The 24,856-nt window shown below is 45.9% G+C and overlaps 1 protein-coding gene across 4 annotated transcripts in view; it reads left to right on the top strand.

Moving 5' to 3' along the window:
* Positions 1 to 24,856, top strand: part of LOC135516400 (neurexin-1-like) — a 1,013,356-nt gene that overhangs the window by 942,310 nt on the left and 46,190 nt on the right. For all 4 annotated transcript variants that reach the window (XM_064940681.1, XM_064940678.1, XM_064940680.1 and 1 more), the window contains one exon: positions 11,349 to 11,520. In XM_064940681.1, coding sequence (XP_064796753.1) covers positions 11,349 to 11,520 — 172 coding nt within the window. The remainder of the gene's footprint in view (positions 1 to 11,348; positions 11,521 to 24,856) is intronic.

The following is a 24,856-nucleotide window of genomic DNA, read 5'->3' as shown; positions in this document are numbered from 1 at the left end:
GCTGGTGAACAGGTAGAGAGACAGTAGAGGAGCCCTGCTCTGGGCTGGTGGACAGGTAGAGACACAGTAGAGGTGCCCTGCTCTGGGCTTGTGAACAGGTAGAGAGACAGTAGAGGGGCCCTGCTCTGGGCTGGTGAACAGGTAGAGAGACAGTAGGACGTGACCTCTTTCTCCTGGCTGCTCTCCCCTCTTTCACCCTTTCTGGGAACAGGTGAGAGACAGTGGACCACAGAGCTGCGGCCCAGGAATCACCTCCACTTCTCCTCCCCCTACACTCTACCTCTCTGTTTTCCTCTCCCTTTCCCTCTGGTTATTACTTCTTCTATTCCTCCCCTCTTTCTCCCTTTCTGTTTCTTTCTACTTTTGATATTTTATTTTCCGTCTTTAGGAGCCGACATAGTCACAGTGGACGAAGTAGAAACACTGAGAAATCAGTGGGAGATAGATTGAGTTCCAGAAAGACAGTTGTATTCTGTGAAGGGTTTTAATATAATCCTCTAACATGTTCTTCCTCTGACTCTGCTCTCTGCTTGGATATTATGTTTCCTCTTGATTTTGAGTCGTGGCAGCAGTGTACTTTATTTATATTTAACACGGCAAGTCAGTTAAGAACAAATTCTTATTTTCAATGACAGCCTACCAGGGAACAGTGGGTTAACTGCCTGTTCAGGGGCAAGAATGACAGATTTTTTACATTTTGTCAGCTCGGGGATTCGATCAAGCAACCTTTCGGTTACTAGTCCAACGCTCTTACTACTAGGCTTCCTGCCTCCTCGCTAGGCTACCTGCCGCCCCGCTAGGCTACCTGCCTCCTCGCTATGCTACCTGCCTCCTCGCTATGCTACCTGCCTCCTCGCTAGTCTATCTGCCTCCTCGCTAGGCTACCTGCCGCCCCCTAGGCTACCTGCCTCCTCGCTATGCTACCTGCCTCCTCGCTATGCTACCTGCCTCCTCGCTAGGCTACCTGCCTCCCCACGAGGCTACCTGCCGCCCCGCTAGGCTACCTGCATCCCCACGAGGCTACCTGCCGCCCCGCTAGGCTACCTGCCTCCTCACTAGGCTACCTGCCGCCCCGCTAGGATACCTGCATCCCCACGAGGCTACCCGCTAGGCTACCTGTATGGGCTACTCACACACCCATACTTTATACACACATACACACAAAGCCACACACACACACTGTTTTGATCCTTGTCGAGAGCTTCAAGTCTGTCTCGCATGATCACACACTCCCAGACAAAATACAAACATCATGTCAGCCATTCAACACGTCCCACTTCAGCTGTGTGTGTTCAGGTGGAACCAAGCCACAGGATGAACTCTACATGCTCAACACACCCCTGGCACAACACACACTCACATACCACTGGCACAACACACACTCACATACCACTGGCACAACACACACTCACACACCCCTGGCACAACACACACTCACACACCCCTGGCTACCACTGGTCACACACCCCTGGACAACACACACTCACATACCACTGGTACCCCTGACAACACACACTCACATACCACTGGCACAACACACACTCACACACCACTGGCACAACACACACTCACATACCACTGGCACAACACACACTCACACACCCCTGGCACAACACACACTCACATACCACTGGCACAACACACACTCACATACCACTGGCACAACACACACTCACACACCCCTGGCACAACACACACTCACACACCCCTGGCACGACACACACTCACACACCCCTGGCACGACACACACTCACATACCCCTGGCACGACACACACTCACACACCACTCACACACCCCTGGCACACACCCACTGGCACGACACACACTCACACACCCCTGGCACGACACACACTCACACACTCACACTGGCACAACACACACTCACATACCACTGGCACACACACCTCCACTGGCACAACACACACTGGCACGACACACACTCACACACCCCTGGCACGACACACACTCACACCCCCCTGGCACGACACACACTCACACACCCCTGGCACGACACACACTCACATAACACTGGCACGACACACTCTCACAAGTCCGCAGGGGTCCTTCCATGTTTGTTTATCTGTGTACACTGGCTAGTATTTGTGTGTGTGTGTGTGTGTGTGTCTCACAAGTCCGCAGTCCTTCCATGTTTGTTTATCTGTGTGTGTGTGTGTGTGTGTGTGTGTGTGTGTGTGTGTGTGTGTGTGTGTGTGTGTGTGTGTGTGTGTGCGTGCGTGCGTGCGTGCGTGTATGTATATGTGTGTGTGTGTGTGTGTGTATGTGTGTGTGTGTGTGTGTGTGTATGTGTGTGTATGTGCGTGCGTGCGTGTGTGTATGTGCGTGCGTGTGCGTGCGTGTGTGCGTGTGTGCGTGTGTGTGTGTGTGTATGTATGTATGTGTGTGCATGTATGTATGTGTGTGTGTGTGTGTGTGTGTGTGTGTGTGTGCGTGCGTGTGTGTGTGTGTGTGCGTGTGTGTGCTTATCAGTTCAGGATGAAGTGTTGGGATGTATTATCTCTCTGGGAAAGAGTATCCTACATAATGCTGTCGTTGATCAACGCTACAGGAAGAATGAGACAACTGAGCATGTCTAGTGTGACTAGTGTGAGTCAGTCACACTGACACACATACACACATTCTCTCTCACTTTCTCTCTCAGACAGACACACACACACACACAGCCTGATATGGTTTCCCTCCCACTCCCAGGTTCTCTGACTGATCGATTTGTAATGAGATCCTATGTCATAGCCCCAGTTTCACGGCGTTGTCTCAGAGCAGGGACTTATTAGATACTGGACCACTGACTATAAGATACATGGGAAGAGAAAGGAAGAGGGGGAGGGAGGGAGTCAGAGAGAGAGAGGAAGAGAGAGATAAAGTGCTATTAAGATGAAGAGATGGGAGACACTTTCTCAAGGTGACTGCCGCAGATAACGACAAACATACAAATGAGTCCTGGAAGTGTTTTAGCTGTGAATGTAAAAAGGGTTGAACTGCTGGTGTATAGCCTAGTCTTACATACCAACCTATTCTTTATGGTTACATAACACAGAGAGAGAGAGAGATGGGAAAGAGAGAGCGATGGGGGACCGAGAGAGATGGGGGAGAGAGAGAGATGGGAGAGAAAGAGAGATGGGGAAGAGAGAGATGGGGAGAGAGAGATGGGGACAAGAGAGAGAGATGGGGAAGAGAGAGAGATGGGGAGAGAGAGATGGGGACAAGAGAGAGATGGGGAAGAGAGAGATGGGGAGAGAGAGATGGGGACAAGAGAGAGAGATGGGGAAGAGAGAGATGGGGACAAGAGAGAGATGGGGAAGAGAGAGATGGGGACAAGAGAGAGAGATGGGGAAGAGAGAGAGATGGGGAGAGAGAGATGGGGACAAGAGAGAGATGGGGAGAGAGATGGGGAGAGAGAGATGGGGACAAGAGAGATGGGGGAGAGAGAGATGGGGACAAGAGAGAGATGGGGAAGAGAGAGAGATGGGGAGAGAGAGATGGGGACAAGAGATGGGGACAAGAGAGAGATGGGGAGAGAGATGGGGGAGAGAGAGATGGGGACAAGAGAGAGATGGGGAAGAGAGAGATGGGGGAGAGAGAGATGGGGACAAGAGAGAGATGGGGAGAGATGGGGTGAGAGAGAGATGGGGACAAGAGAGAGAGATGGGGAGAGAGATGGGGAGAGAGAGAGAGAGATGGGGACAAGAGAGATGGAGAGAGAGATGGGGGGAGAGAGAGAGATGGGGACAAGAGATGGGGGAGCGAGAGAGAGATGGGGGAGAGGGAGAGATGGGGGAGAGAGAGAGATGGGGGAGAGAGGGGGAGATATGGGGGAGAGAGATGGGGGAGATGGGGAGAGAGAGATGGGGGAGAGAGAGAGATGGGGACAAGAGAGAGAGGGACAAGAGAGAGATGGGGGAGAGAGAGATGGGGACAAGAGAGAGATGGGGGAGGGAGAGAGATGGGGACAAGAGAGAGATGGGGAGAGAGAGAGATGGGAGAGAGAGAGAGATGGGGACAAGAGAGAGATGGGGAGAGAGAGAGAGATAGATGGGGGGAGAGGGAGAGATGGGGGAGAGGGAGAGATATATGGGGAGAGAGAGATGGGGGAGAGAGATGGGGGAGAGAGATATGGGGGAGAGAGAGAGATGGGGGAGAGAGAGAGATGGGGACAAGAGAGAGGGACAAGAGAGAGATGGGGGAGATGGGGACAAGAGAGAGATGGGGGATGGGGGAGAGAGATGGGGGAGGGAGAGAGATGGGGACAAGAGAGAGAGATGGGAGAGAGATGGGAGAGAGGAGAGATGGGGACAAGAGAGATGATGGGACAAGAGAGAGATGGGGGAGAGGGAGAGATGGGGGAGAAGAGATGGGGGATGGGGGAGAGAGATGGGGGAGAGAGATGGGGAGAGAGAGATGGGGGAGATGGGGGAGAGAGATGGGGAAGAGATGGGGACAAGAGAGAGGGGACAAGAGAGGGGGGGAGAGAGAGATGGGGACAGAGAGAGATATGGGGGAGAGATGGGATGAGAGATGGGGGAGAGAGAGAGAGAGAGATGGGGGAGAGGGAGAGATGGGGGAGAGAGAGATGGGGGAGATAGATATGGGGGAGAGAGATATGGGGGAGAGAGAGAGAGAGAGATGGAGGGGGAGATGGGGAGAGAGAGATGGGGCCAAGAGAGAGATGGGGGAGAGAGAGATGGGGACAAGAGAGAGATGGGGGAGAGTGAGAGATGGGGACAAGAGAGAGATGGGGGAGAGAAAGAGATGGGGACAAGAGAGAGATGGGGGAGAGAGAGAGATGGGGACAAGAGAGATATGGGGGAGAGTGAGAGGGAGAGAGAGAGAGAGATGGGGGGAGAGGGAGAGATGGGGGAGCGAGAGAGAGATGGGGGAGAGAGATATGGGGGAGAGAGAGATGGGGGAGAGAGAGATGGGGGAGAGAGAGAGATGGGGACAAGAGAGATGGGGACAAGAGAGAGATGGGGAGAGAGAGATGGGGACAAGTGAGAGATGGGGGAGAGAGATGGGGGAGAGAGAGAGATGGGGGACAGATGAGAGAGAGATGGTGGAGATGAGGCAAGAGATGGGGGAGTGAGAGAGAGATGAGGGAAAGAGAGAGATGAGGGAGAGAGACAGATGAGAGAGAGGGGGGAGATGAGGCAAGAGAGAGAGAGAATGGGGAGGGAGAGAGAGAGATGGGGCAAGAGAGGGGGAGATGGGGGGGAGATGGGGCGAGAGAGAGAGACCCCTGACTAACTCAATCCCATTATGCCCATTCTAACATTCATTTCCTAGTTCTGATTAGCGTCATGCAGTCATTACCGTTATAATCCTGGCATCCCCCTATATGTAGCATGACATAAGGATGACATGGTATACTATGTAAATCCATCCCTGTGGGTTAAGCAGTGATACAGGCCACTTTCACTTTAAGAAATGAAACATTTATTTTGAATGTATATTTCCATGCCAATATATCCACATACCTACTTCAGTTTGTGTCTCTCTCCATTGACTCCACTGTAAAACCGAAATTATACAGAATTATTCCTTGTAAACTAAATAATTGTCATCCTCTACCAATCCCCCGTCAACCCCCGTCTACTGGCAGTCATGATTGGCTCCTTCGTTCGTCATTACACTTCCTCCTGGTCTTTTCTGGCATCACACGTAGAGGGACAATAAAGAGATGGAGTAGCGGAGGGGTAGAGATTGGGGCATAAGAGAGGAGAGAAAGCAGGACTGTCAGTCCTACTAATGGAACCGTTGTTCTATCCGTGAGCCACTTAGGGAAGAAATGCAGGGAACCAATTCATGAAAAACGTTTTTTTCTGTCTTTTACTTCTCTCCATCTTAATGGACTTTTCTGATGTGTAAAAAAAATAAAATAGCCAACTTGACATCTTCAACAGACTCTTTGATCACAGTGCACCTCAAAAGATCATTCAGGTTCCCCGTGTTCTTGTTTTCATGAGCTATTGCTATTTCATTCTTCCCCGTTTGTTATTCTATCATTCATTTTCTACCTTTGCCACTCTCTTTCTTCATGTCTTTCTCTCACACTTTAGTTTTGTCTGATCGACGGCAAAGCCCCCTTAGGGACGGACTGATAACCCCAGCACACACCTATATATACATACAGACGCAGGGGCCTTGGTGCACATTCCCTGCATGGACATTTCCACATTTCCCTGAAATGCTTCTCTGTAGCCTAGGTTTTTACGTCCCATTTCTGACACCAATGTACAATATATTTTGATGGAAATTTAGGCTAGGGCCTACAGTTATGACTAGTAAGATCAGGTGGCCAGGAACAACTCTTGGCCCTTCTTATAACTGTAACACCTGACTCTAAAACCCTACTGGACACAAAATTTGACCAAAAGGTAATGTTATGCAACCAAATTTGGAATGAGAGACTTGTGGATCCTCCTATAACTCTGCCTAAAGCTTTAAAAGGGAAACCACAGAGAGGTGTGTATTCCACCACAGAGAGGTGTGTATTCCACCACAGAGAGGTGTGTATTCCACCACAGAGAGGTGTGTATTCCACCACAGAGAGGTGTGTATTCCACAACAGAGTGGTGTGTAATTCCACCACAGAGAGGTGTGTATTCCACCACAGAGAGGTGTGTATTCCACCACAGAGAGGTGTGTATTTCACCACAGAGAGGTGTGTAATTCTACCACAGAGAGGTGTGTATTCCACCACAGAGCGGTGTGTATTCCACCACAGAGCGGTGTGTATTCCACAACAGAGAGGTGTGTAATTCTACCACAGAGAGGTGTGCATTCCACCACAGAGCGGTGTGTATTCCACCACAGAGAGGTGTGTATTCCACCACAGAGAGGTGTGTAATTCTACCACAGAGAGGTGTGTATTCCACCACAGAGCGGTGTGTATTCCACCACAGAGAGGTGTGTATTCCACCACAGAGAGGTGTGTATTCCACCACAGAGCGGTGTGTATTCCACCACAGAGCGGTGTGTATTCCACCACAGAGAGGTGTGTATTCCACCACAGAGAGGTGTGTATTCCACCACAGAGAGGTGTGTACTGTTCCTGAGCCATCTTCCCCTTCCCCTCTCCCTTCATTTCACTGTTACTGTATGGGCATGAACTCTCCCAGTTATATGGGATTATGGTTCTTTTCCATCCAGAGATATTCTGCATTTTACATCATCATGATGATGTGGCCGGTGACAATTTTTTCTTGAAAGTCCAATATCTTGAAAACTTGACTGCTGACATGCAAAGCATTTAGGGACTGAATCAACAGAGGACTAATGAAAAACATTTAGGGACTGAATCAACAGTGGACTAATGAAAAACATTTAGGGACTGAATCAACAGTGGACTAATGAAAAACATTTAGGGACTGAATCAACAGTGGACTAATGAAAAACATTTAGGGACTGAATCAACAGTGGACTAATGAAAAACATTTAGGGACTGAATCAACAGTGGACTAATGAAAAACATTTAGGGACTGAATCAACAGTGGACTAATGAAAAACATTTAGGGACTGAATCAACAGTGGACTAATGAAAAACATTTAGGGACTGAATCAACAGTGGACTAATGAAAAACATTTAGGGACTGAATCAACAGTGGACTAATGAAAAACATTTAGGGACTGAATCAACAGTGGACTAATGAAAAACATTTAGGGACTGAATCAACAGTGGACTAATGAAAAACATTTAGGGACTGAATCAACAGTGGACTAATGAAAAACATTTAGGGACTGAATCAACAGTGGACTAATGAAAAACATTTAGGGACTGAATCAACAGTGGACTAATGAAAAACATTTAGGGACTGAATCAACAGAGGACTAATGAAAAACATTTAGGGACTGAATCAACAGTGGACTAATGAAAAACATTTAGGGACTGAATCAACAGTGGACTAATGAAAAACATTTAGGGACTGAATCAACAGTGGACTAATGAAAAACATTTAGGGACTGTATCAACAGTGGACTAATGAAAAACATTTAGGGACTGAATCAACAGTGGACTAATGAAAAACATTTAGGGACTGAATCAACAGTGGACTAATGAAAAACATTTAGGGACTGAATCAACAGTGGACTAATGAAAAACATTTAGGGACTGAATCAACAGTGGACTAATGACAACACATTTAGGGACTGTATCAACAGTGGACTACTGAAAAACATTTAGGGACTGAATCAACAGTGGACTAATGAAACACATTTAGGGACTGAATCAACAGTGGACTAATGAAAAACATTTAGGGACTGTATCAACAGTGGACTAATGAAAAACATTTAGGGACTGAATCAACAGTGGACTAATGAAAAACATTTTGGGACTGAATCAACAGTGGACTAATGACAACACATTTAGGGACTGAATCCACAGTGGACTAATGAAAAACATTTAGGGACTGAATCAACAGTGGACCAATGAAAAACATTTTGGGACTGAATCAACAGTGGACTAATGACAACACATTTAGGGACTGTATCAACAGTGGACTAATGAAAAGCATTTAGGGACTGAATCAACAGTGGACTAATGACAACACATTTAGGGACTGTATCAACAGTGGACTACTGAAAAACATTTAGGGACTGAATCAACAGTGGACTAATGAAACACATTTAGGGACTGTATCAACAGAGGACTAATGACAACAAAAGATTGTTTTTGAGTGGAGTCTCCCTTTTAATGGAACGTCCATTAAAATGTCATTATGGCAACACAGAATTCACCTTTAAAAAGCAGCGATTCCCGCCGGCTGCTTTGTGTAATGGAGTTGCTACATTCCCCAGTTCCGGCGAGAGAGAAGAAGAAGCCCTAATGTTGAGGAACATTAATGCTAATCTCTCTGTATTCTAATCTCTCACAAATAATGTTTCCTCCGTGCTCTTCCCCTCTGCTAATACGCAAAAACAAGAGACTCATTTCCCAGAGAAAAGAATTGCCCAGTGGAACATTGAATTAATTCTTGATGAAAAAGGTAATGCAATTAGCCTTAGCGCTTCATTGTGGGCGGGCAGTGGTGTGGCGGGAAAAGTCCTCAGCTACTGTACACTGCACTCTGTTAGCATTTGGCTAACCTCCGCCATTTTGTTGCTTTTCTCTGGGAGTAAAACGGTGGTTTGATAAAGTGGCATCAATCATCAATTGCCACCATGTCTGCTGGTTCTCAGCTATTCAATAGTGGATGTAGACACAGGAAGCCAGTAGTGGATGTAGACACAGGAAGCCAGTAGTGGATGTAGACACAGGAAGCCAGTAGTGGATGTAGACACAGGAAGCCAGTAGTGGATGTAGACACAGGAAGCCAGTAGTGGATGTAGACACAGGAAGCCAGTAGTGGATGTAGACACAGGAAGCCAGTAGTGGATGTAGACACAGGAAGCCAGGTAGGGTAATATGGATTCTCTGGACAGTCAATAATTGATTGATGAAGTGCCAAGGAGCCATGTACCCTTTTGAATGCGTTAAATTGACATCCCTGCGGTCCACTAAGGGATGTAGGTCACCGCTCCATCAGTTTTCCCCCATCAAAGTAGCTGTTTAATGTCAACAATTCAACTCAATGGATATGTATGTTGTATTTAAGCCTCTGTTTTAGTGGGTGCAGTAGGTGACACTATTCAAAATGAACAAGCTTCAGTCGCCCAACAGACAGCTTGATTGGTTACATGTGGCTCAGCCACTGTTGAGCCCTTAAAGGCATTAATCGTGCTCCGAGCACAACCAGTGACAACACCACAATTAGGGTCTTAATCGTCCATGTTAACCAATTGCACTTCCCGTTAAATAATGTTACTCTTTTATCCCCCCGAAGTACGTGTTAGAATGCACAAATTTGACTGTGATTACACAACTCATTAATTTACATTCCAACCTCTTGCTCTTATTTACTCCATTAACTCAATACTTTAGTCCTTTTAACATTTTAGCAGCTATTTGTATATATTCCTAAAATATTGAATGAATAATTCAAACAGTGCTCCAAGCTAAAGCCATGGTTGAACCTCACACAATGGTGGCATGTGAGGAAGGTTTTCCACTAAATAAATCCACATAGCTAATTAGATAAAGCAATCAATGGAGATGTTTGCGAAGTGGGGGTCTGGAGAGGACAGATAGCGGCGTGCTGCGCGCCGCGACCCACTCCAGCAAACGAGCTTGACCTCTTGTGTCAAACCAGGAAGTGCTGTGGGAAAAGGCACGGACAGGGGGCCAATGGGAATGAAGCGTCTGTCATACCACAGCAGTGAACAGGCACAGTCAAAACAAAAACTCTCCCTTGGTGTCCCTCTCTCCACTGTATTCTACAGTAGTTATGTCAACTCCCTCCACCATGGTTACTACAAGGAGAGGGGCTGGGGGAGGAGGGGAGGGGGGGTAAAGAGGAGAGGAGAGAGAGAGGTGGGTAGACTGTAATAAAGTTGATGCAGTAGGAGGCTGTCAACACTAATACATGGGAGAGAGAGAGAGGTAGAGGAGGAGAGTAGAGGGAGAGGAGGAGAGTAGAGGAGGAGAGTGGAGAGAGAGGAGGAGATGGAGAGGAGGAGAGAGAGAGAGAGAGAGGTAGAGAGGTAGAGGAGGAGAGTAGTTGTAGAGGGAGAGGGGGAGAGTAGAGAGAGAGGATGAGATGGAGAGGAGGAGAGAGAGAGGTATAGGAGGAGAGTAGAGATAAAGGGAGAGGAGGAGAGTAGAGGTAGAGTAGAGAGTAGAGAGGAGGAGAGTAGAGGTAGAGGTACAGGAGGAGAGTAGAGGTAAAGGGAGAGAAGGAGAGTAGAGGTAGAGGTAAAGGAGGAGAGAGAGAGGGTGGTGAATGTTAAATGTAATAGAGTAGTCCATTCTACACTCAACCTGGCTGAAGCATGACTGCCCACCATTATGCCCCAACAGTGATCAGAACACACACGGGGTCACTGGCCACTGCACGGTACCTGTCATGCTGTAGAAGGTTTATGTTGGACAGACTTTATGGAAATACATACTTGGATAGCCCTTTCATTAATGTTTAGTAAACCTGGGTTGCTGAACTACACAAAAGTGATGGGTAATCTTTTCTGAGATCTGAAAATAATGTGGTGACAGCTTCCGGAGATAATGCTGACTGTAGGCTTTAGCTCAGGGTGATAACATGGTCCTAAGCTCCACCGGAAGACCTGGACCCGGGTTTGAAACTTGCTTGTTCACATACAGACACTGGACACACCTTTCACCTGTACACACGGGAACACAGATGAAACGTGTTCTCTCCCTCTAACCCTCTCTCCCTCTCTCTCTCTGTCTCTCCCTCTCTCTCTCTCTCTCTGTCTCTCTGTCTCTCTCTCTCCCTCCTAGGAACAGGGAAGGATCGGCGTCATCTTCAACGTGGGAACGGATGACATTGTCATCGAGGAGAGCGCGGTGATGGTGAGCGATGGCAAATACCACGTGGTGCGCTTCACACGCAGCGGTGGCAACGCTACCCTGCAGGTGGACAGCCAGCCCGTCATCGAACGCTTCCCCTCAGGTAGGACCGTAGGGAGGGAGGGAGGGAGGGAGGGAGGGAGGGAGGGAGGGAGGGAGGGAGGGAGGGAGGGAGGGAGGGATTAAAGTATCAGATGAACTAAAGGAATACAGTGGGAGAGAAAGTGAGAGAGTAAAATAATATGGTTGTTTTGTTGCAGGGCATCATCTTCTATGAGTCAGTATACCACCCAGTCATGTATTAGATAGCAGTCCTACTGCTACTTAATCATGAATAGCCAATGACAAGTAAAATGGTTGGTCATATTAGATATATTGGTTATATTATTGTTGCCAAAACAACAACTCTCACTTGGTGTCTCTCTACTGTATTCTACAGTAGTTAACTCCCTCCACCATGGTGACTACAAGGAAGACATTTTCTGTTTCTGATCCCTGATCATACTGAGCTGGATCTATCCACACTGAACCATTATCCCGGAAGGCAAGGAATTATTCAGTAATGGTTGAATTGTCATATTAATAATGATGCTTTTCTTACACACCAATAGGTGTTTCACTAGCCTGGGGTCCCGTCTCTTCAGCTAACCGACTCCCTGTAGTCCATGTCATGTGTCTTTGGCAAGGACAAGGAGTGGAACGTTAGCTAAAGAGACTGGTTCTCATGGTGTTTCAGAATCATTCAGAAAGGTCTGATTCAAATTGAGGTTTTTCTCCAGTAAAAGTTTGAGCTCGCTGGTTGATTCTCCTGTTGCGTGCCTGTTGTCTCATTCTATTGCGCCAATTACTACTGTCTCTAGGGAATTCATGGTTCGATGAGAAAAAGTTCACAAAAGTTTGTTTTTGGTTAACTCTAAGAAAATACACCCAGTCCACAGTATGAAATCCCAAACCCTGCCTCTGTGGAGTGATATCCAGGAGTAACACTGCCTCTCCATCCTATCTGAAAAGTCTAATTGAAGTTCAAGTTTAACATGGTTAAGGTAAGGTTTAAGGTTAGGGTTAGGTAAGGGTTAAGGTTAGGCTAGGGATGTCTCAAGGATCCAGAATAGCACTAACCTTCTTCACTCTGAACCCTCTGTCACCGTGGTGATCCAACCCACACACATTGGCTCCATTGTCTCCTGCAGAGAAAATCTAGATCCTCTCTTCATCCGTCAGCACTAGGACAGAGGTCCATGTATCACAACCAGGAAGAATAGAACACCAAATAGAACACAGAAGAATAGAACACAGAAGAATAGAACACAGAAGAATAGAATGCTGAATAATAGAACACAGGAGAGTAGAATGCTGAATAATAGAACACAGGAGAATAGAACGCTGAATAATAGAACACAGAAGAATAGAACACAGGAGAATAGAACACAGAAGAATAGAACACAGAAGAATAGAACACAGAAGAATAGAACACAGAAGAATAGAACGCTGAATAATAGAACACAGAAGAATAGAACGCTGAATAATAGAACACAGAAGAATAGAACACAGGAGAATAGAACACAGAAGAATAGAACGCTGAATAATAGAACACAGAAGAATAGAACACAGGAGAATAGAACACAGAAGAATAGAACGCTGAATAATAGAACACTGAATAATAGAACACAGAAGAATAGTACACAGATTAATAGAATGCTGAAGAGTAGAACACTGAATAATAGAACACTGAATAATAGAACACTGAATATAACACAGAAGAATAGAACACAGAAGAATAGAACATTGATAGGATAAAGCAATCCTTCTCACCCCCCCCCCCCTTATGATTTAGATGCACTATTGTAAAGTGGCTGTTCCACTGATGTCAGGTGAATTCACCAATTTGTAAGTCGCTCTGGATAAGAGCGTCTGCTAAATGACTTAAATGTAATGTAAATGTTGAATATTAGAACACTGAATAATAGAACACTGAATATAACACAGAAGAATAGAACACAGAAGAATAAAACACAGAAGAATAAAACACAGAAGAATAGAACACAGAAGAATAGAACACCGAATAGAACACAGAAGAATAGAACACAGAAGAATAGAACACTCAATAGAACACAGAAGAATAGAACACAGAAGAATAGAACACAGAAGAATAGAACACTCAATAGAACACAGAAGAATAGAACACAGAAGAATAGAACACTGAATAGAACATAGAAGAATAGAACACAGAATAATAGAACACAGAACAATAGAACACTGAATAATAGAACACTAAATAATAGAACACAGAAGAATCAAACACAGAAGAATAAAACACAGAACAATAGAACACAGAAGAATATAACACTGAAGAATAAAACACAGAAGAATAAAACACAGAAGAATAGAACACAGAAAAATAGAACACAAAACAGTAGAACACAGAACAATAGAACACAGAACAATAGAACACAGAAGAATAGAACATAGAAGAATAGAACACAGAATAATAGAACACAGAAGAATAGAACACTGAATAGAACACATAATAATAAAACACAGAACAATAGAACACAGAAGAATATAACACAGAAGAATAGAACACTGAATAGAACACAGAATAATAAAACACAGAAGTATAAAACACAGAATAATAAAACACAGAATAGAACACAGAAGAATAGAACACTGAATAGAACACAGAATAATAAAACACAGAATAGAACACAGTAGCAGGGCAGCCTGTTGACACCAGCATGTTATCTCTGACTTTCATTTCATTGTAATTGAATTCGAAGGCCTCTTTTCTTCCTCTGTTGTTGTTGTTGTTGTTGTTGTTGTTGTCGGCGTTGTTATTTTGTCAGTCGAGCGTTTCGCTTTTTCTCTCCCCTCCTGCTGATCGAGGTTTTAGAGTTTGTTTGTTTGTCGGTTTAGTTGTTGGGGCTGATGCTATTGTTGCGTTGTGTGTTTGGGGTGGGGTGGAGGAGGAGGAGATGAGGGGGTTTGAGGGGAACGGGGGGGGCGCTAGGCAGATTATCTTTACTCATTTATGTTGGCTACATACACAGTATATTTAGAGTGTCTCTTTGAAGGTTCCCTGTCTGTCTGTCTGTCTCAAGTCTTCCTGAGGAAAAGCGGAGCTGCGGGGCATTAGGAGTGCAAAGCTCTGATGGGACGGAGGGATAGAAGAAAGGAGGTAGGAAGGGGGACTTCTAATTAACCCAGGGGGTGTGTGAAGTGAAATAGGGGAGAGGGGAACATTTTAAGAAGGAGGAAGAATGGCGTCGGAACAGAAGCCTGTGACACAAATTATTATTAATCCATTGAGTTTGTCTGAAGGAATCCCTCCGAAAAATGGAACAGAACTTACTTATGAACTTACACAAGTCATAAAATGGTAGACCTGTGTGGACATAGCACACTCAAGGCACTCTTACCAGAATGATAAAGATCAAAGGCCTTTATTACAACTAATGATCTATCGGGGAGAATATGTCATATCCACCGGTCGACCAAGAACGAGATCAACTGCCGATGCAGACTGAATGGCCACAGTCGAACAATTTCCAGATAGAGATTAAAAATGCGGTCCGGATTCTCCATTAATGTATATCTGGCTGATTTATTTCTGTCTACACTATAGGAAAATGGTCTCTCATGGCCATTTTGGATCAGTGCAGAGAGCATCTCTGCGCAGCCATAGCGTCTGTAAATGCATGTGCCTGCTTCCCGGCCAAAACAGTTCGGAAGAGTAGGTGCATATATTATGACGACATTTTGTGACGCTTTTGTTGGGTTTGGACTTCGGCGAGGGTTTTTTCGGGTTGATCGGGGACACAACATTTTCTCTTGAGGCAAGCTGAGGCCGGTAGCTGAAGTCTACACCCCTTCGCTGAGGATTGATCAATAGTAGGAATTCTTCAGTCTTTGTTGTCATTCAACGAGAGACAACACGTTTTCATTGAGAGAGAAAAGATGGCTGGCTGGAGGAGATGAGGGGGACTCCTCCTCATCTCATAGACTGTGGGCAGGAGATTTGGAGGGCAACCGGTAACAGGGACAGACTGGGGAAAGATAAGCTCTCCCAGAGGAGGGAGGGAGGGAAGGGGTAGAGGGGGGGTTCGCTGTCATAGCGTTGCAGGGAGCTGAGGTACTAGCTGAAGAAGTAAAAAAACACACATATTACATTGCAAGACCACCGTCCTTGGTGTGAAAGTAAAATATTAACCACTGAATAAGAGAGAACAGGTAGACTGGCTTTCTGAAAATAATCAATTTTACATCTTGGGTTTTGAGAACTGCCCTCAGTTCAACTGCAGCAAATAGCAACCATTCAACAACCTCAGCTTCAGATTCCCAAGGCCGACTTTACAAGAACAGGAAGTGTGAGGAAGCTGTGGAGGGTCAAACATTCAACAACCTCAGCTTCAGATTCCCAAGGTAGGCTTTACAAGAACAGAAAGTGTGAGGAAGCTGAGGTGGGTCAAACATTCAACAACCAAATACCTTTGTTGATATTTTTGGGGGAAAGCTCTAGAGTTCATGCCGTTGCTCCGTACTGTGTGCGTGTGGGCGTGTGTGCGCGTGTGTGTGCGTGTGTGCGAGCGTGTCACAGCATACCCCACCCCAGACAGAGGACAAACACGAAGTGACACAGTACCACCCCTGTCCCCTCCAGGCCCTCAGAACAGCATTATTGAATTCTTCTCCCCAGATGCAGGCCCAATAAAACCTTCATGGTCTCACACAGAGAGACCAGGTCTGGGTGTTTAAGGTCAGACAGATGGGGTATCTCTCCATATGGGCCACTATTTCCCTCAGATTGGTTTTACACCTATGTTTGTTTGTCTGTCAGATATAAGTGATGGAGACAATAGCAGGACAGTCTCTATAAGAAGTAGGAAGTCGTCTCGGTTTAGTGTTGATGGTAGAGCAGGACAGTTATCTCTATAAGAAATAGGAAGTCGTCCCGGTTTAGTGTTGATGGTAGAGCAGGACAGTTACCTCTATAAGAAGTAGGAAGTTGTCCCGGTTTAGTATTGATGGTAGAGCAGGACAGTTATCTCTATAAGAAATAGGAAGTAGTCTTGGTTTAGTGTTGATGGTAGAGCAGGACAGTTACCTCTATAAGAAGTAGGAAGTTGTCCCGGTTTAGTGTTGATGGTAGAGCAGGACAGTTACCTCTATAAGAAGTAGGAAGTTGTCTCGGTTTAGTATTGATGGTAGAGCAGGACAGTTACCTCTATAAGAAGTAGGAAGTTGTCCCGGTTTAGTGTTGATGGTAGAGCAGGACAGTTACCTCTATAAGAAGTAGGAAGTTGTCCCGGTTTAGTGTTGATGGTAGAGCAGGACAGTTACCTCTATAAGAAGTAGGAAGTTGTCTCGATTTAGTATTGATGGTAGAGCAGGACAGTTACCTCTATAAGAAGTAGGAAGTAGTCTTGGTTTAGTATTGATGGTAGAGCAGGACAGTTACCTCTATAAGAAGTAGGAAGTTGTCCCGGTTTAGTGTTGATGGTAGAGCAGGACAGTTACCTCTATAAGAAGTAGGAAGTTGTCTCGGTTTAGTATTGATGGTAGAGCAGGACAGTTACCTCTATAAGAAGTAGGAAGTAGTCTTGGTTTAGTGTTGATGGTAGAGCAGGACAGTTACCTCTATAAGAAGTAGGAAGTTGTCCCGGTTTAGTGTTGATGGTAGAGCAGGACAGTTACCTCTATAAGAAGTAGGAAGTCGTCCCGGTTTAGTGTTGATGGTAGAGCAGGACAGTTATCTCTATAAGAAGTAGGAAGTCGTCCCGGTTTAGTGTTGATGGTAGAGCAGGACAGTTATCTCTATAAGAAGTAGGAAGTCGTCTCGGTTTAGTGTTGATGGTAGAGCAGGACAGTTACCTCTATAAGAAGTAGGAAGTAGTCCCGGTTTAGTATTGATGGTAGAGCAGGACAGTTACCTCCTATAAGAAATAGGAAGTAGTCTTGGTTTAGTGTTGATGGTAGAGCAGGACAGTTACCTCCTATAAGAAGTAGGAAGTCGTCCCGGTTTAGTGTTGATGGTAGAGCAGGACAGTCTCTATAAGAAGTAGGAAGTAGTCCCGGTTTAGTATTGATGGTAGAGCAGGACAGTTACCTCTATAAGGAGTAGGAAGTCGTCCCGGTTTAGTATTGATGGTAGAGCAGGACAGTTACCTCTATAAGGAGTAGGAAGTCGTCCCGGTTTAGTATTGATGGTAGAGCAGGACAGTTACCTCTATAAGGAGTAGGAAGTAGTCCCGGTTTAGTATTGATGGTAGAGCAGGACAGTTACCTCTATAGGGAGTAGGAAGTCGTCCCGGTTTAGTATTGATGGTAGAGCAGGACAGTTACCTCCTATAAGGAGTAGGAAGTCGTCTCGGTTTAGTATTGATGGTAGAGCAGGACAGTTACCTCCTATAAGGAGTAGGAAGTCGTCTCGGTTTAGTATTGATGGTAGAGCAGGACAGTTACCTCCTATAAGAAATAGGAAGTAGTCTTGGTTTAGTGTTGATGGTAGAGCAGGACAGTTACCTCCTATAAGAAGTAGGAAGTCGTCCCGGTTTAGTGTTGATGGTAGAGCAGGACAGTCTCTATAAGAAGTAGGAAGTAGTCCCGGTTTAGTATTGATGGTAGAGCAGGACAGTTACCTCTATAAGGAGTAGGAAGTCGTCCCGGTTTAGTATTGATGGTAGAGCAGGACAGTTACCTCTATAAGGAGTAGGAAGTCGTCCCGGTTTAGTATTGATGGTAGAGCAGGACAGTTACCTCTATAAGGAGTAGGAAGTAGTCCCGGTTTAGTATTGATGGTAGAGCAGGACAGTTACCTCTATAGGGAGTAGGAAGTCGTCCCGGTTTAGTATTGATGGTAGAGCAGGACAGTTACCTCCTATAAGGAGTAGGAAGTCGTCTCGGTTTAGTATTGATGGTAGAGCAGGACAGTTACCTCCTATAAGGAGTAGGAAGTCGTCTCGGTTTAGTATTGATGGTAGAGCAGGACAGTTATCTCTATAAGAAGTAGGAAGTAGTCCCGGTTTAGTATTGATGGTAGAGCAGGACAGTTACCTCCTATAAGGAGTAGGAAGTCGTCTCGGGGTAGTGTGAGCGTGAGTTTGGTCTTTCCTCAGATAGACCCATTTATATCCCCACAACCAACGTACAACAACAAGACCTTGACGTTTTTGCATTTTAGTCGACTGGCTGCAGAGCAACAGGAGCTCAAGGGTTAGGAATCTTGTGTTCTGATGGTTTTAAGTTCCCATATAACAGGTTTCCTCCTCTCCCCTGGTTATATGATGGTGTTTAGCACAGTGTGAGGCCAGTGAGCCTCTCTCCTCCTCCTCTGTCGTGGAAGTCGATGAAACGAGACACACTAAGTATTACCTTTACCAAGATGGCTATAATTTTATTTAAGTTGCAACTAAGAGTATTGCTCTGGGCTAGTGTGTACAGTATGTTTCTATCTATGTGCCTCTATCTACAGCACCAGCCGAGGATTAACAGGAGCAGAAGCACTATGTTCCTTACATGACTAGTCACATTGTCATCCCACATTCAATTCCCTATAGCTGGGCTGTCTCCAGATGATTGCCATATCTGTCGCCTCGTAACTACATCATTATGACCAGTTGAGTACACACTGTCCCAACACACTTTCCTGATCCAGGGTGTTTGCAGAACACCACCAGTAAAGCTGTCTCATGGCTTTAGCTCCTGGCTGTGCCTGAGAAGAAAGGAGCTTAGAGAGAGAGATAAACATTTTGAGGTACACAGAGAGAGGGGGAGGAAGAGGGGAGTGGGGAAAGAGTTAGGTAGGGAAGGAAGGAAGTGGTGAAATTAGAATGAGAGCAAGGAGAGATGAAGGAGAGAGAGAGCGAGAGAGAGAGGGAGAGGGAGGGAGAGGAAAAAAGGAGAGGTGCACAGAGAGAGGGGGGCACAAGAGGAGAGAGGGGAGTGTTTCCGTAGCGATGTCCCCCTACCCTCAGAATGAGAGGTGATAATTGTGATAATTCACTGTATCACCATACCAGTGGGTCAGAAGTTTACAAACGCTAAATTGACTGTGCCTTTAAACAGCTTGGAAAATTCCAGAAAATGATGTCATGGCTTTAGAAGCTTCTGATAGGCTAATTGACATCAATTGGAAGTGTACCTGTGGATGTATTTCAAGGCCTACCTTCAAACTCAGTGCCTCTTTGCTTGACATTATGGGAAAATCAAAAGAAATCAGACCTCAGAAAAAAATGTGTAGACCTCAACAAGTCTGGTTCATCCTTGGGAGCAATTTCCAAATACCTGAAGGTACCACGTTCATCTGTACAAACAAAAGTACGCAAGTATAAACACCATGGGACCATGCAGCCGTCGTACCGCTCAGGAAAGACATGTGTTTTGTCTCTTAGAGATGAACGTACTTTGCCATGAAAATTCCAAATTAATCCCAGAACAACAGCAAAGGACCTTGTGAAGGTGCTGGAGGAAACCGGTACAAAAGTATCTATATCCACAGTAAAACGAGTCCTATATTTCGACATAACCTGAAAGGCCGCTCAGCAAGGAAGAAGCCACTGCTCCAAATCCTCCATAAAGAAGCCAGACTACGATTTGCAACCGCACATGTGGACAAAGATCGTACTTTTTGGAGAAATGTCCTCTGGTCTGATGAAACAAAAATTTAACTGTGTGGCCATAATGACCATCATTATGTTTGGAGGAAAAGGGGGGAGGCTTGCAAGCCGAAGAACACCATCCCAACCATGAAGCACGGAGGTGGCAGCATCATGTTGTGGAGGTGCTTTGCTGCAGGAGGGACTGGTGCACTTCACAAAATAGGTGGCATCATGAGGGTGGAAAATTATGTGGATTTATTGAGGCAACATCTCAAGACTTCAGTAAAGAATTTAAAACTTGGTCGCAAATGGGTCTCCCAAATGGACAATGACCCCAAGCATACTTCCAAAGTTGTGGCAAAATGACTTAAGGACAACAAAGTCAAGGTTTTGGAGTGGTCATCACAAAGCCCTGACCTCAATCCCATAGAAACTTTGTGGGCAGAACTGAAAAAGCGTGTGCGAGCAAGGAGGCCTACAAACCTGACTCAGTTACACCAGCTCTGTCAGGAGGAATGGGCCAAAATTCACCCAACTTATTGTGGGAAGCTTGTGGAAGGCTACTTTGTCCCAAGCTAAACCATTTAAAGGCAATGCTACCAAATACTAACTGAGAGTATGTAAACTTCAGACCCACTGGGAATGTGATGAAAGAAATAAAAGCTGAAATAAATGATTCTCTCTACTATAATTCTGACATTTCACATTCTTAAAATAAAGTGGTGATCCTAACTGACCTAAGACAGGGAATTTTTACTAGTATTAAACACCAGGAATTGTGAAAAACTGAGTTTAAATGTATTTGGCTGAGGTGTATGTAAACTTCCTACTTCTACTGTAGATTGAGATGACACACATTGACTTACGGATGACACACACACATAAGCTAAGCATCAGACGCTCATAGCCTCCTTGTCGTGTGGTAGAAATTCAGCCAAAGTACATCTGAGAATGTAGTGCTGAGGTAAAGAGAAGAAAGAGTTGGAAACAGAGAAAAAGAGAGAGAAGAGTGAGAGAGAAAAAATGTAAAGAGATAGATGGAGATACAGAACAGTGGGAAACGGAAAGAGTGAAATAGAGAGAAAGGAAACATAAAAAGAGAAAGATACGGAGTGGGAAACGTAGAGAAATAAAAGAGGAGATACAATGACTATTTCCGGCCTCCCCTGTGCTCTTGCTGCCAGGCATTTAACAGAAGTGGCTGAGTGCTGACCCATACTGATCCCGCAGGCTGGAGCCAGAGCGAGAGAGAGAGAGAACCAGAGAGCCAGGGTGTCTGAGCAGCTCAGTTCTCCCAGCCACGGGTCTCTTTGTCCCAGCCTCACAGAGGTCGGCACAGGAGGAGCCTGCAGTGCAGCTCAACCCTTTTAAAGTCTACCTGCCTTTCCTTACCCTTTCTTACCTCCAAGCCTCTCTAACTGCTAGGGGATGAGAGAGAGGGAGAGAGAGAGGGGATGAGAGAGAGGGAGAGGAAGAGGGGATGAGAGAGAGGGAGAGAGAGAGGGGATGAGAGAGAGGAGAGGAAGAGGGGATGAGAGAGAGGGAGAGAGAGAGGGGATGAGAGAGAGGGAAAGGAAGAGGGGATGAGGAGGGAGAGGGGATGAGAGAGAGGAGAGAGAGGGAGAGGAAGGGGGATGAGAGAGAGGGAGAGGAAGAGGGGATGAGAGAGAGGGAGAGAGAGGGGGATGAGAGAGGGGAGAGGAAGAGGGGATGAGAGAGAGGGAGGATGAGAGAGAGGGAGAGGAAGAGGGGATGAATGAGAGGAAGAGGGGATGAGAGAGAGGGAGAGGAAGAGGGGATGAGAGAGAGGGAGAGAGAGACAATGAGAGGAAGAGGGGATGAGAGACAGGGAGAGAGAGACAATGAGAGGAAGAGGGGATGAGAGACAGGGAGAGAGAGAGGGAGAGAGAGAGGGAGAGAAAAATGAGCACAAATGAACAAGAGAGAGGGGGAGGGAGTGATGGCACAAATGAATGACAGGAGAGGGAGAAAGAGAGTTGTGAGGAGGCCAGGTCTCTGAGCAACTCAGCACTTTTCTTCCCTCCACCAAAGGCTTTAAGGGCCCAGCCGTGCCTGTCTTAAGGGCCAGTGTACCAGGGGCCATGGATGTGGCAGTCTGGCAGGGCTTAGACAGACTGGCTCCAGCTTAGGAACACTAGGTCAGGAACACACAGGCATAGGCTCTGCCCCATAGTTTGCTACTTGGAGTAGAATGGTGTGGAACTTGAACCGTATAGCAGTTGTGCAATGTGACTACTCAAAGTGCAGTAGAGGTTCAAAACTTGAACCCTAGCAATGTGACTTTGATGCTCCACTGAGCTAAATGGAACGGGGATGGACCAATGATGCATTATGGGTAGGATTTATTATTAAGGAGTGCTATGATGTACTTGGAGGATGGCCATTTCCTATAGGACAGTGGCTTCAGATGAATGTGCTCCAAGGATATTAGATCAGTATTTCTGGTAGGGTATAGAGTGGGTTATTCAGCACTTATAAGCACTTTTCATGAATAGCTTTTGTTTGATGTTAGAGTTGAGTGATAAAATGGCAGACCACCTACAACCTAGTCATTGGACTGAATTCCAGTCAAATCAGATGTTAAAATGTAAATATAAAATGTTATTGAAAGGGGAAAAAAGGATGTCATTGGAATGGGTAGGGGTACGGATGGGGGGGACGGGAAGGGGATGGGAGGGGTACGGGAGGGGGACAGGAGGGGGACGGGGAGGGGATGGGAGGGGTACGGGAGGGGGACAGGAGGGGGACGGGAGGGGGACGGGAAGGGGATGGGAGGGGTACGGGAGGGGGACAGGAGGGGGACGGGGAGGGGATGGGAGGGGGATGGGAGGGGTACAGGATGGGTACGGGAGGGGGACAGGAAGGGGATGGGAGAGGTACGGGAGGGAGACAGGAGGGGGACGGGAAGGGGATGGGAGGGGGACGGGAAGGGAGACAGGAGGGGGACGGGAGGGGTACAGGATGGGTACGGGAGGGGGACGGGAAGGGGATGGGTGGGGAGGGGAGGGGTACAGGAGGGGGATAGGAGGGGACGGGAGGATAAGGGGAAGGGAGGTGGACAGGAGGGGGATGGGGATGGGAGGGGGACCGGAGCCCTCATCAGGGAGACAGAGAGACAAGGAAAAGATTGCTCAAGCTAAGTGGGCTAAACCAGTCTACTTTGAAACAAAAGTATTCTTCCACGAGAAATTACATCATTTGTTGTTTTGTTGATGGTGGTGGAAAACGCTCCAGAATCTCCTATAACTGTTTAATTGGGTTGAGATCTGGTGACTGAGACGGCCATGTCATATGGTTTACATTGTTTTCATGCTCATCAAACCATTGAGTGACCACTCGTGGCCTGTGGATGGGGGCATTGTCATTCTATGGGGGGATAGCCATGGTAGCCAAAATAATGGTCTGCCCAGCATTTTTATACATGACCCTAAGCATGATGGGATATTAATTGCTTAATGAAATCAGAAACCACACCCTTGTCAGTCAGTCACATACTCAGTCAGTCAGTCAAAGGTTTGGACACACCTACTCATTCAAGGGATTTTCTTGATTTGTACTATAGAATAATAGTGAAGACATCAAAGCTATGAAATAACATGTGCTGAGCCCTTGTTTTTCCGTCACTCTGTGGTCCAACTCATCTCAATTGGGTTGAGGTCAGGTGATTGTGGAGGCCAGGTCATCTGATGGAGCACTACATCACCCTTCTTCTAAGTCAAGTAGCCCTTACACAGCCTGGAGGTGTGTTTGGGGTCATTGTCCTGTTGAAAAACAAAGGATAGTCCCACTAAGCGCAAATCAGATGGGATGGCTTATTGCCGCAGAATGATGTGGTAGACCTGCTGGTTAAGTGCACCTTGAATTCTAAATAAATCACAGACACATGCGGAGATAATCTATTCACCTGCGATTTCTGAGGCTGGTAACTCTAATGAACTTATCCTCTGCAGCAGAGGTAACTCTGGGTCTTCCTTTCCTGTGGCGGTCCTCATGAGAGCCAGTTTTATCAAAGCGCTTGATGGTTTTTCCAAATTGACTGACCTTCATGTCTTAAAGTAATAATGGACTGTCATTTCTCTTTCCTTATTTTAGCTAGTCTTGCCATAACATGGACTTGGTCCTTTACTAAATAGGGCTATCCTCTGTATACCACCCCTACCTTGTCACAACACAACTGATTGGCTCATATGCATTACGAAGGAAAGAAATTCCACACATTCATTTTTATCAAGGCACACCTGTAAATTGAAATTCGTTCCAGGTGACTACCTCATGAAGCTGGTTGAGAGAATGCCAAGAGCGTGCAAAGCTGTCATCAAGGCAAAGGGTGACTACTTTGAAAAATCTCAAATATATATATATTTTTTTGAGGGGGTTACTACATGATTCTATATGTGTTATTTCATAGTTTTGATGTCTTTGCCATAATTCTACAATGCAGAAAATTGTAAAAAATGAAGAAAAGCCCTTGAATAAGTAGGTGTGTCCAAACTTTTGACTGGTACTGTAAGTAGTCACACTCTTTTACTGCATCATAGCTGCAACTAAAACCCACTCAGGGCACCCCTTGAAAGTGCATTGCGTAATTTATCCTTACAGTGGAGGTGGGTCAAAACAGACCCACGTGGACCCAAACACTCTTTATTTATATATATATATATATATCCATTATATCCATATATATATCCATTAAAATAACATCAAATTGATCCGATATACAGTGTAGACATTTAATAGTAGCCACAAAACACCCGTCTCAATGTCAACAGTGAAGCGGCAACTCTTTGATGCTGGCCCTCTAGGCAGAGTTGCAAAGAAATAGTA

This window comes from Oncorhynchus masou, chromosome 27 (genome assembly GCF_036934945.1).
Source record: "Oncorhynchus masou masou isolate Uvic2021 chromosome 27, UVic_Omas_1.1, whole genome shotgun sequence".
NCBI classification, from domain to species: Eukaryota; Metazoa; Chordata; class Actinopteri; order Salmoniformes; family Salmonidae; genus Oncorhynchus; species Oncorhynchus masou.
This window is presented reverse-complemented; position numbering and strand designations above follow the sequence as displayed.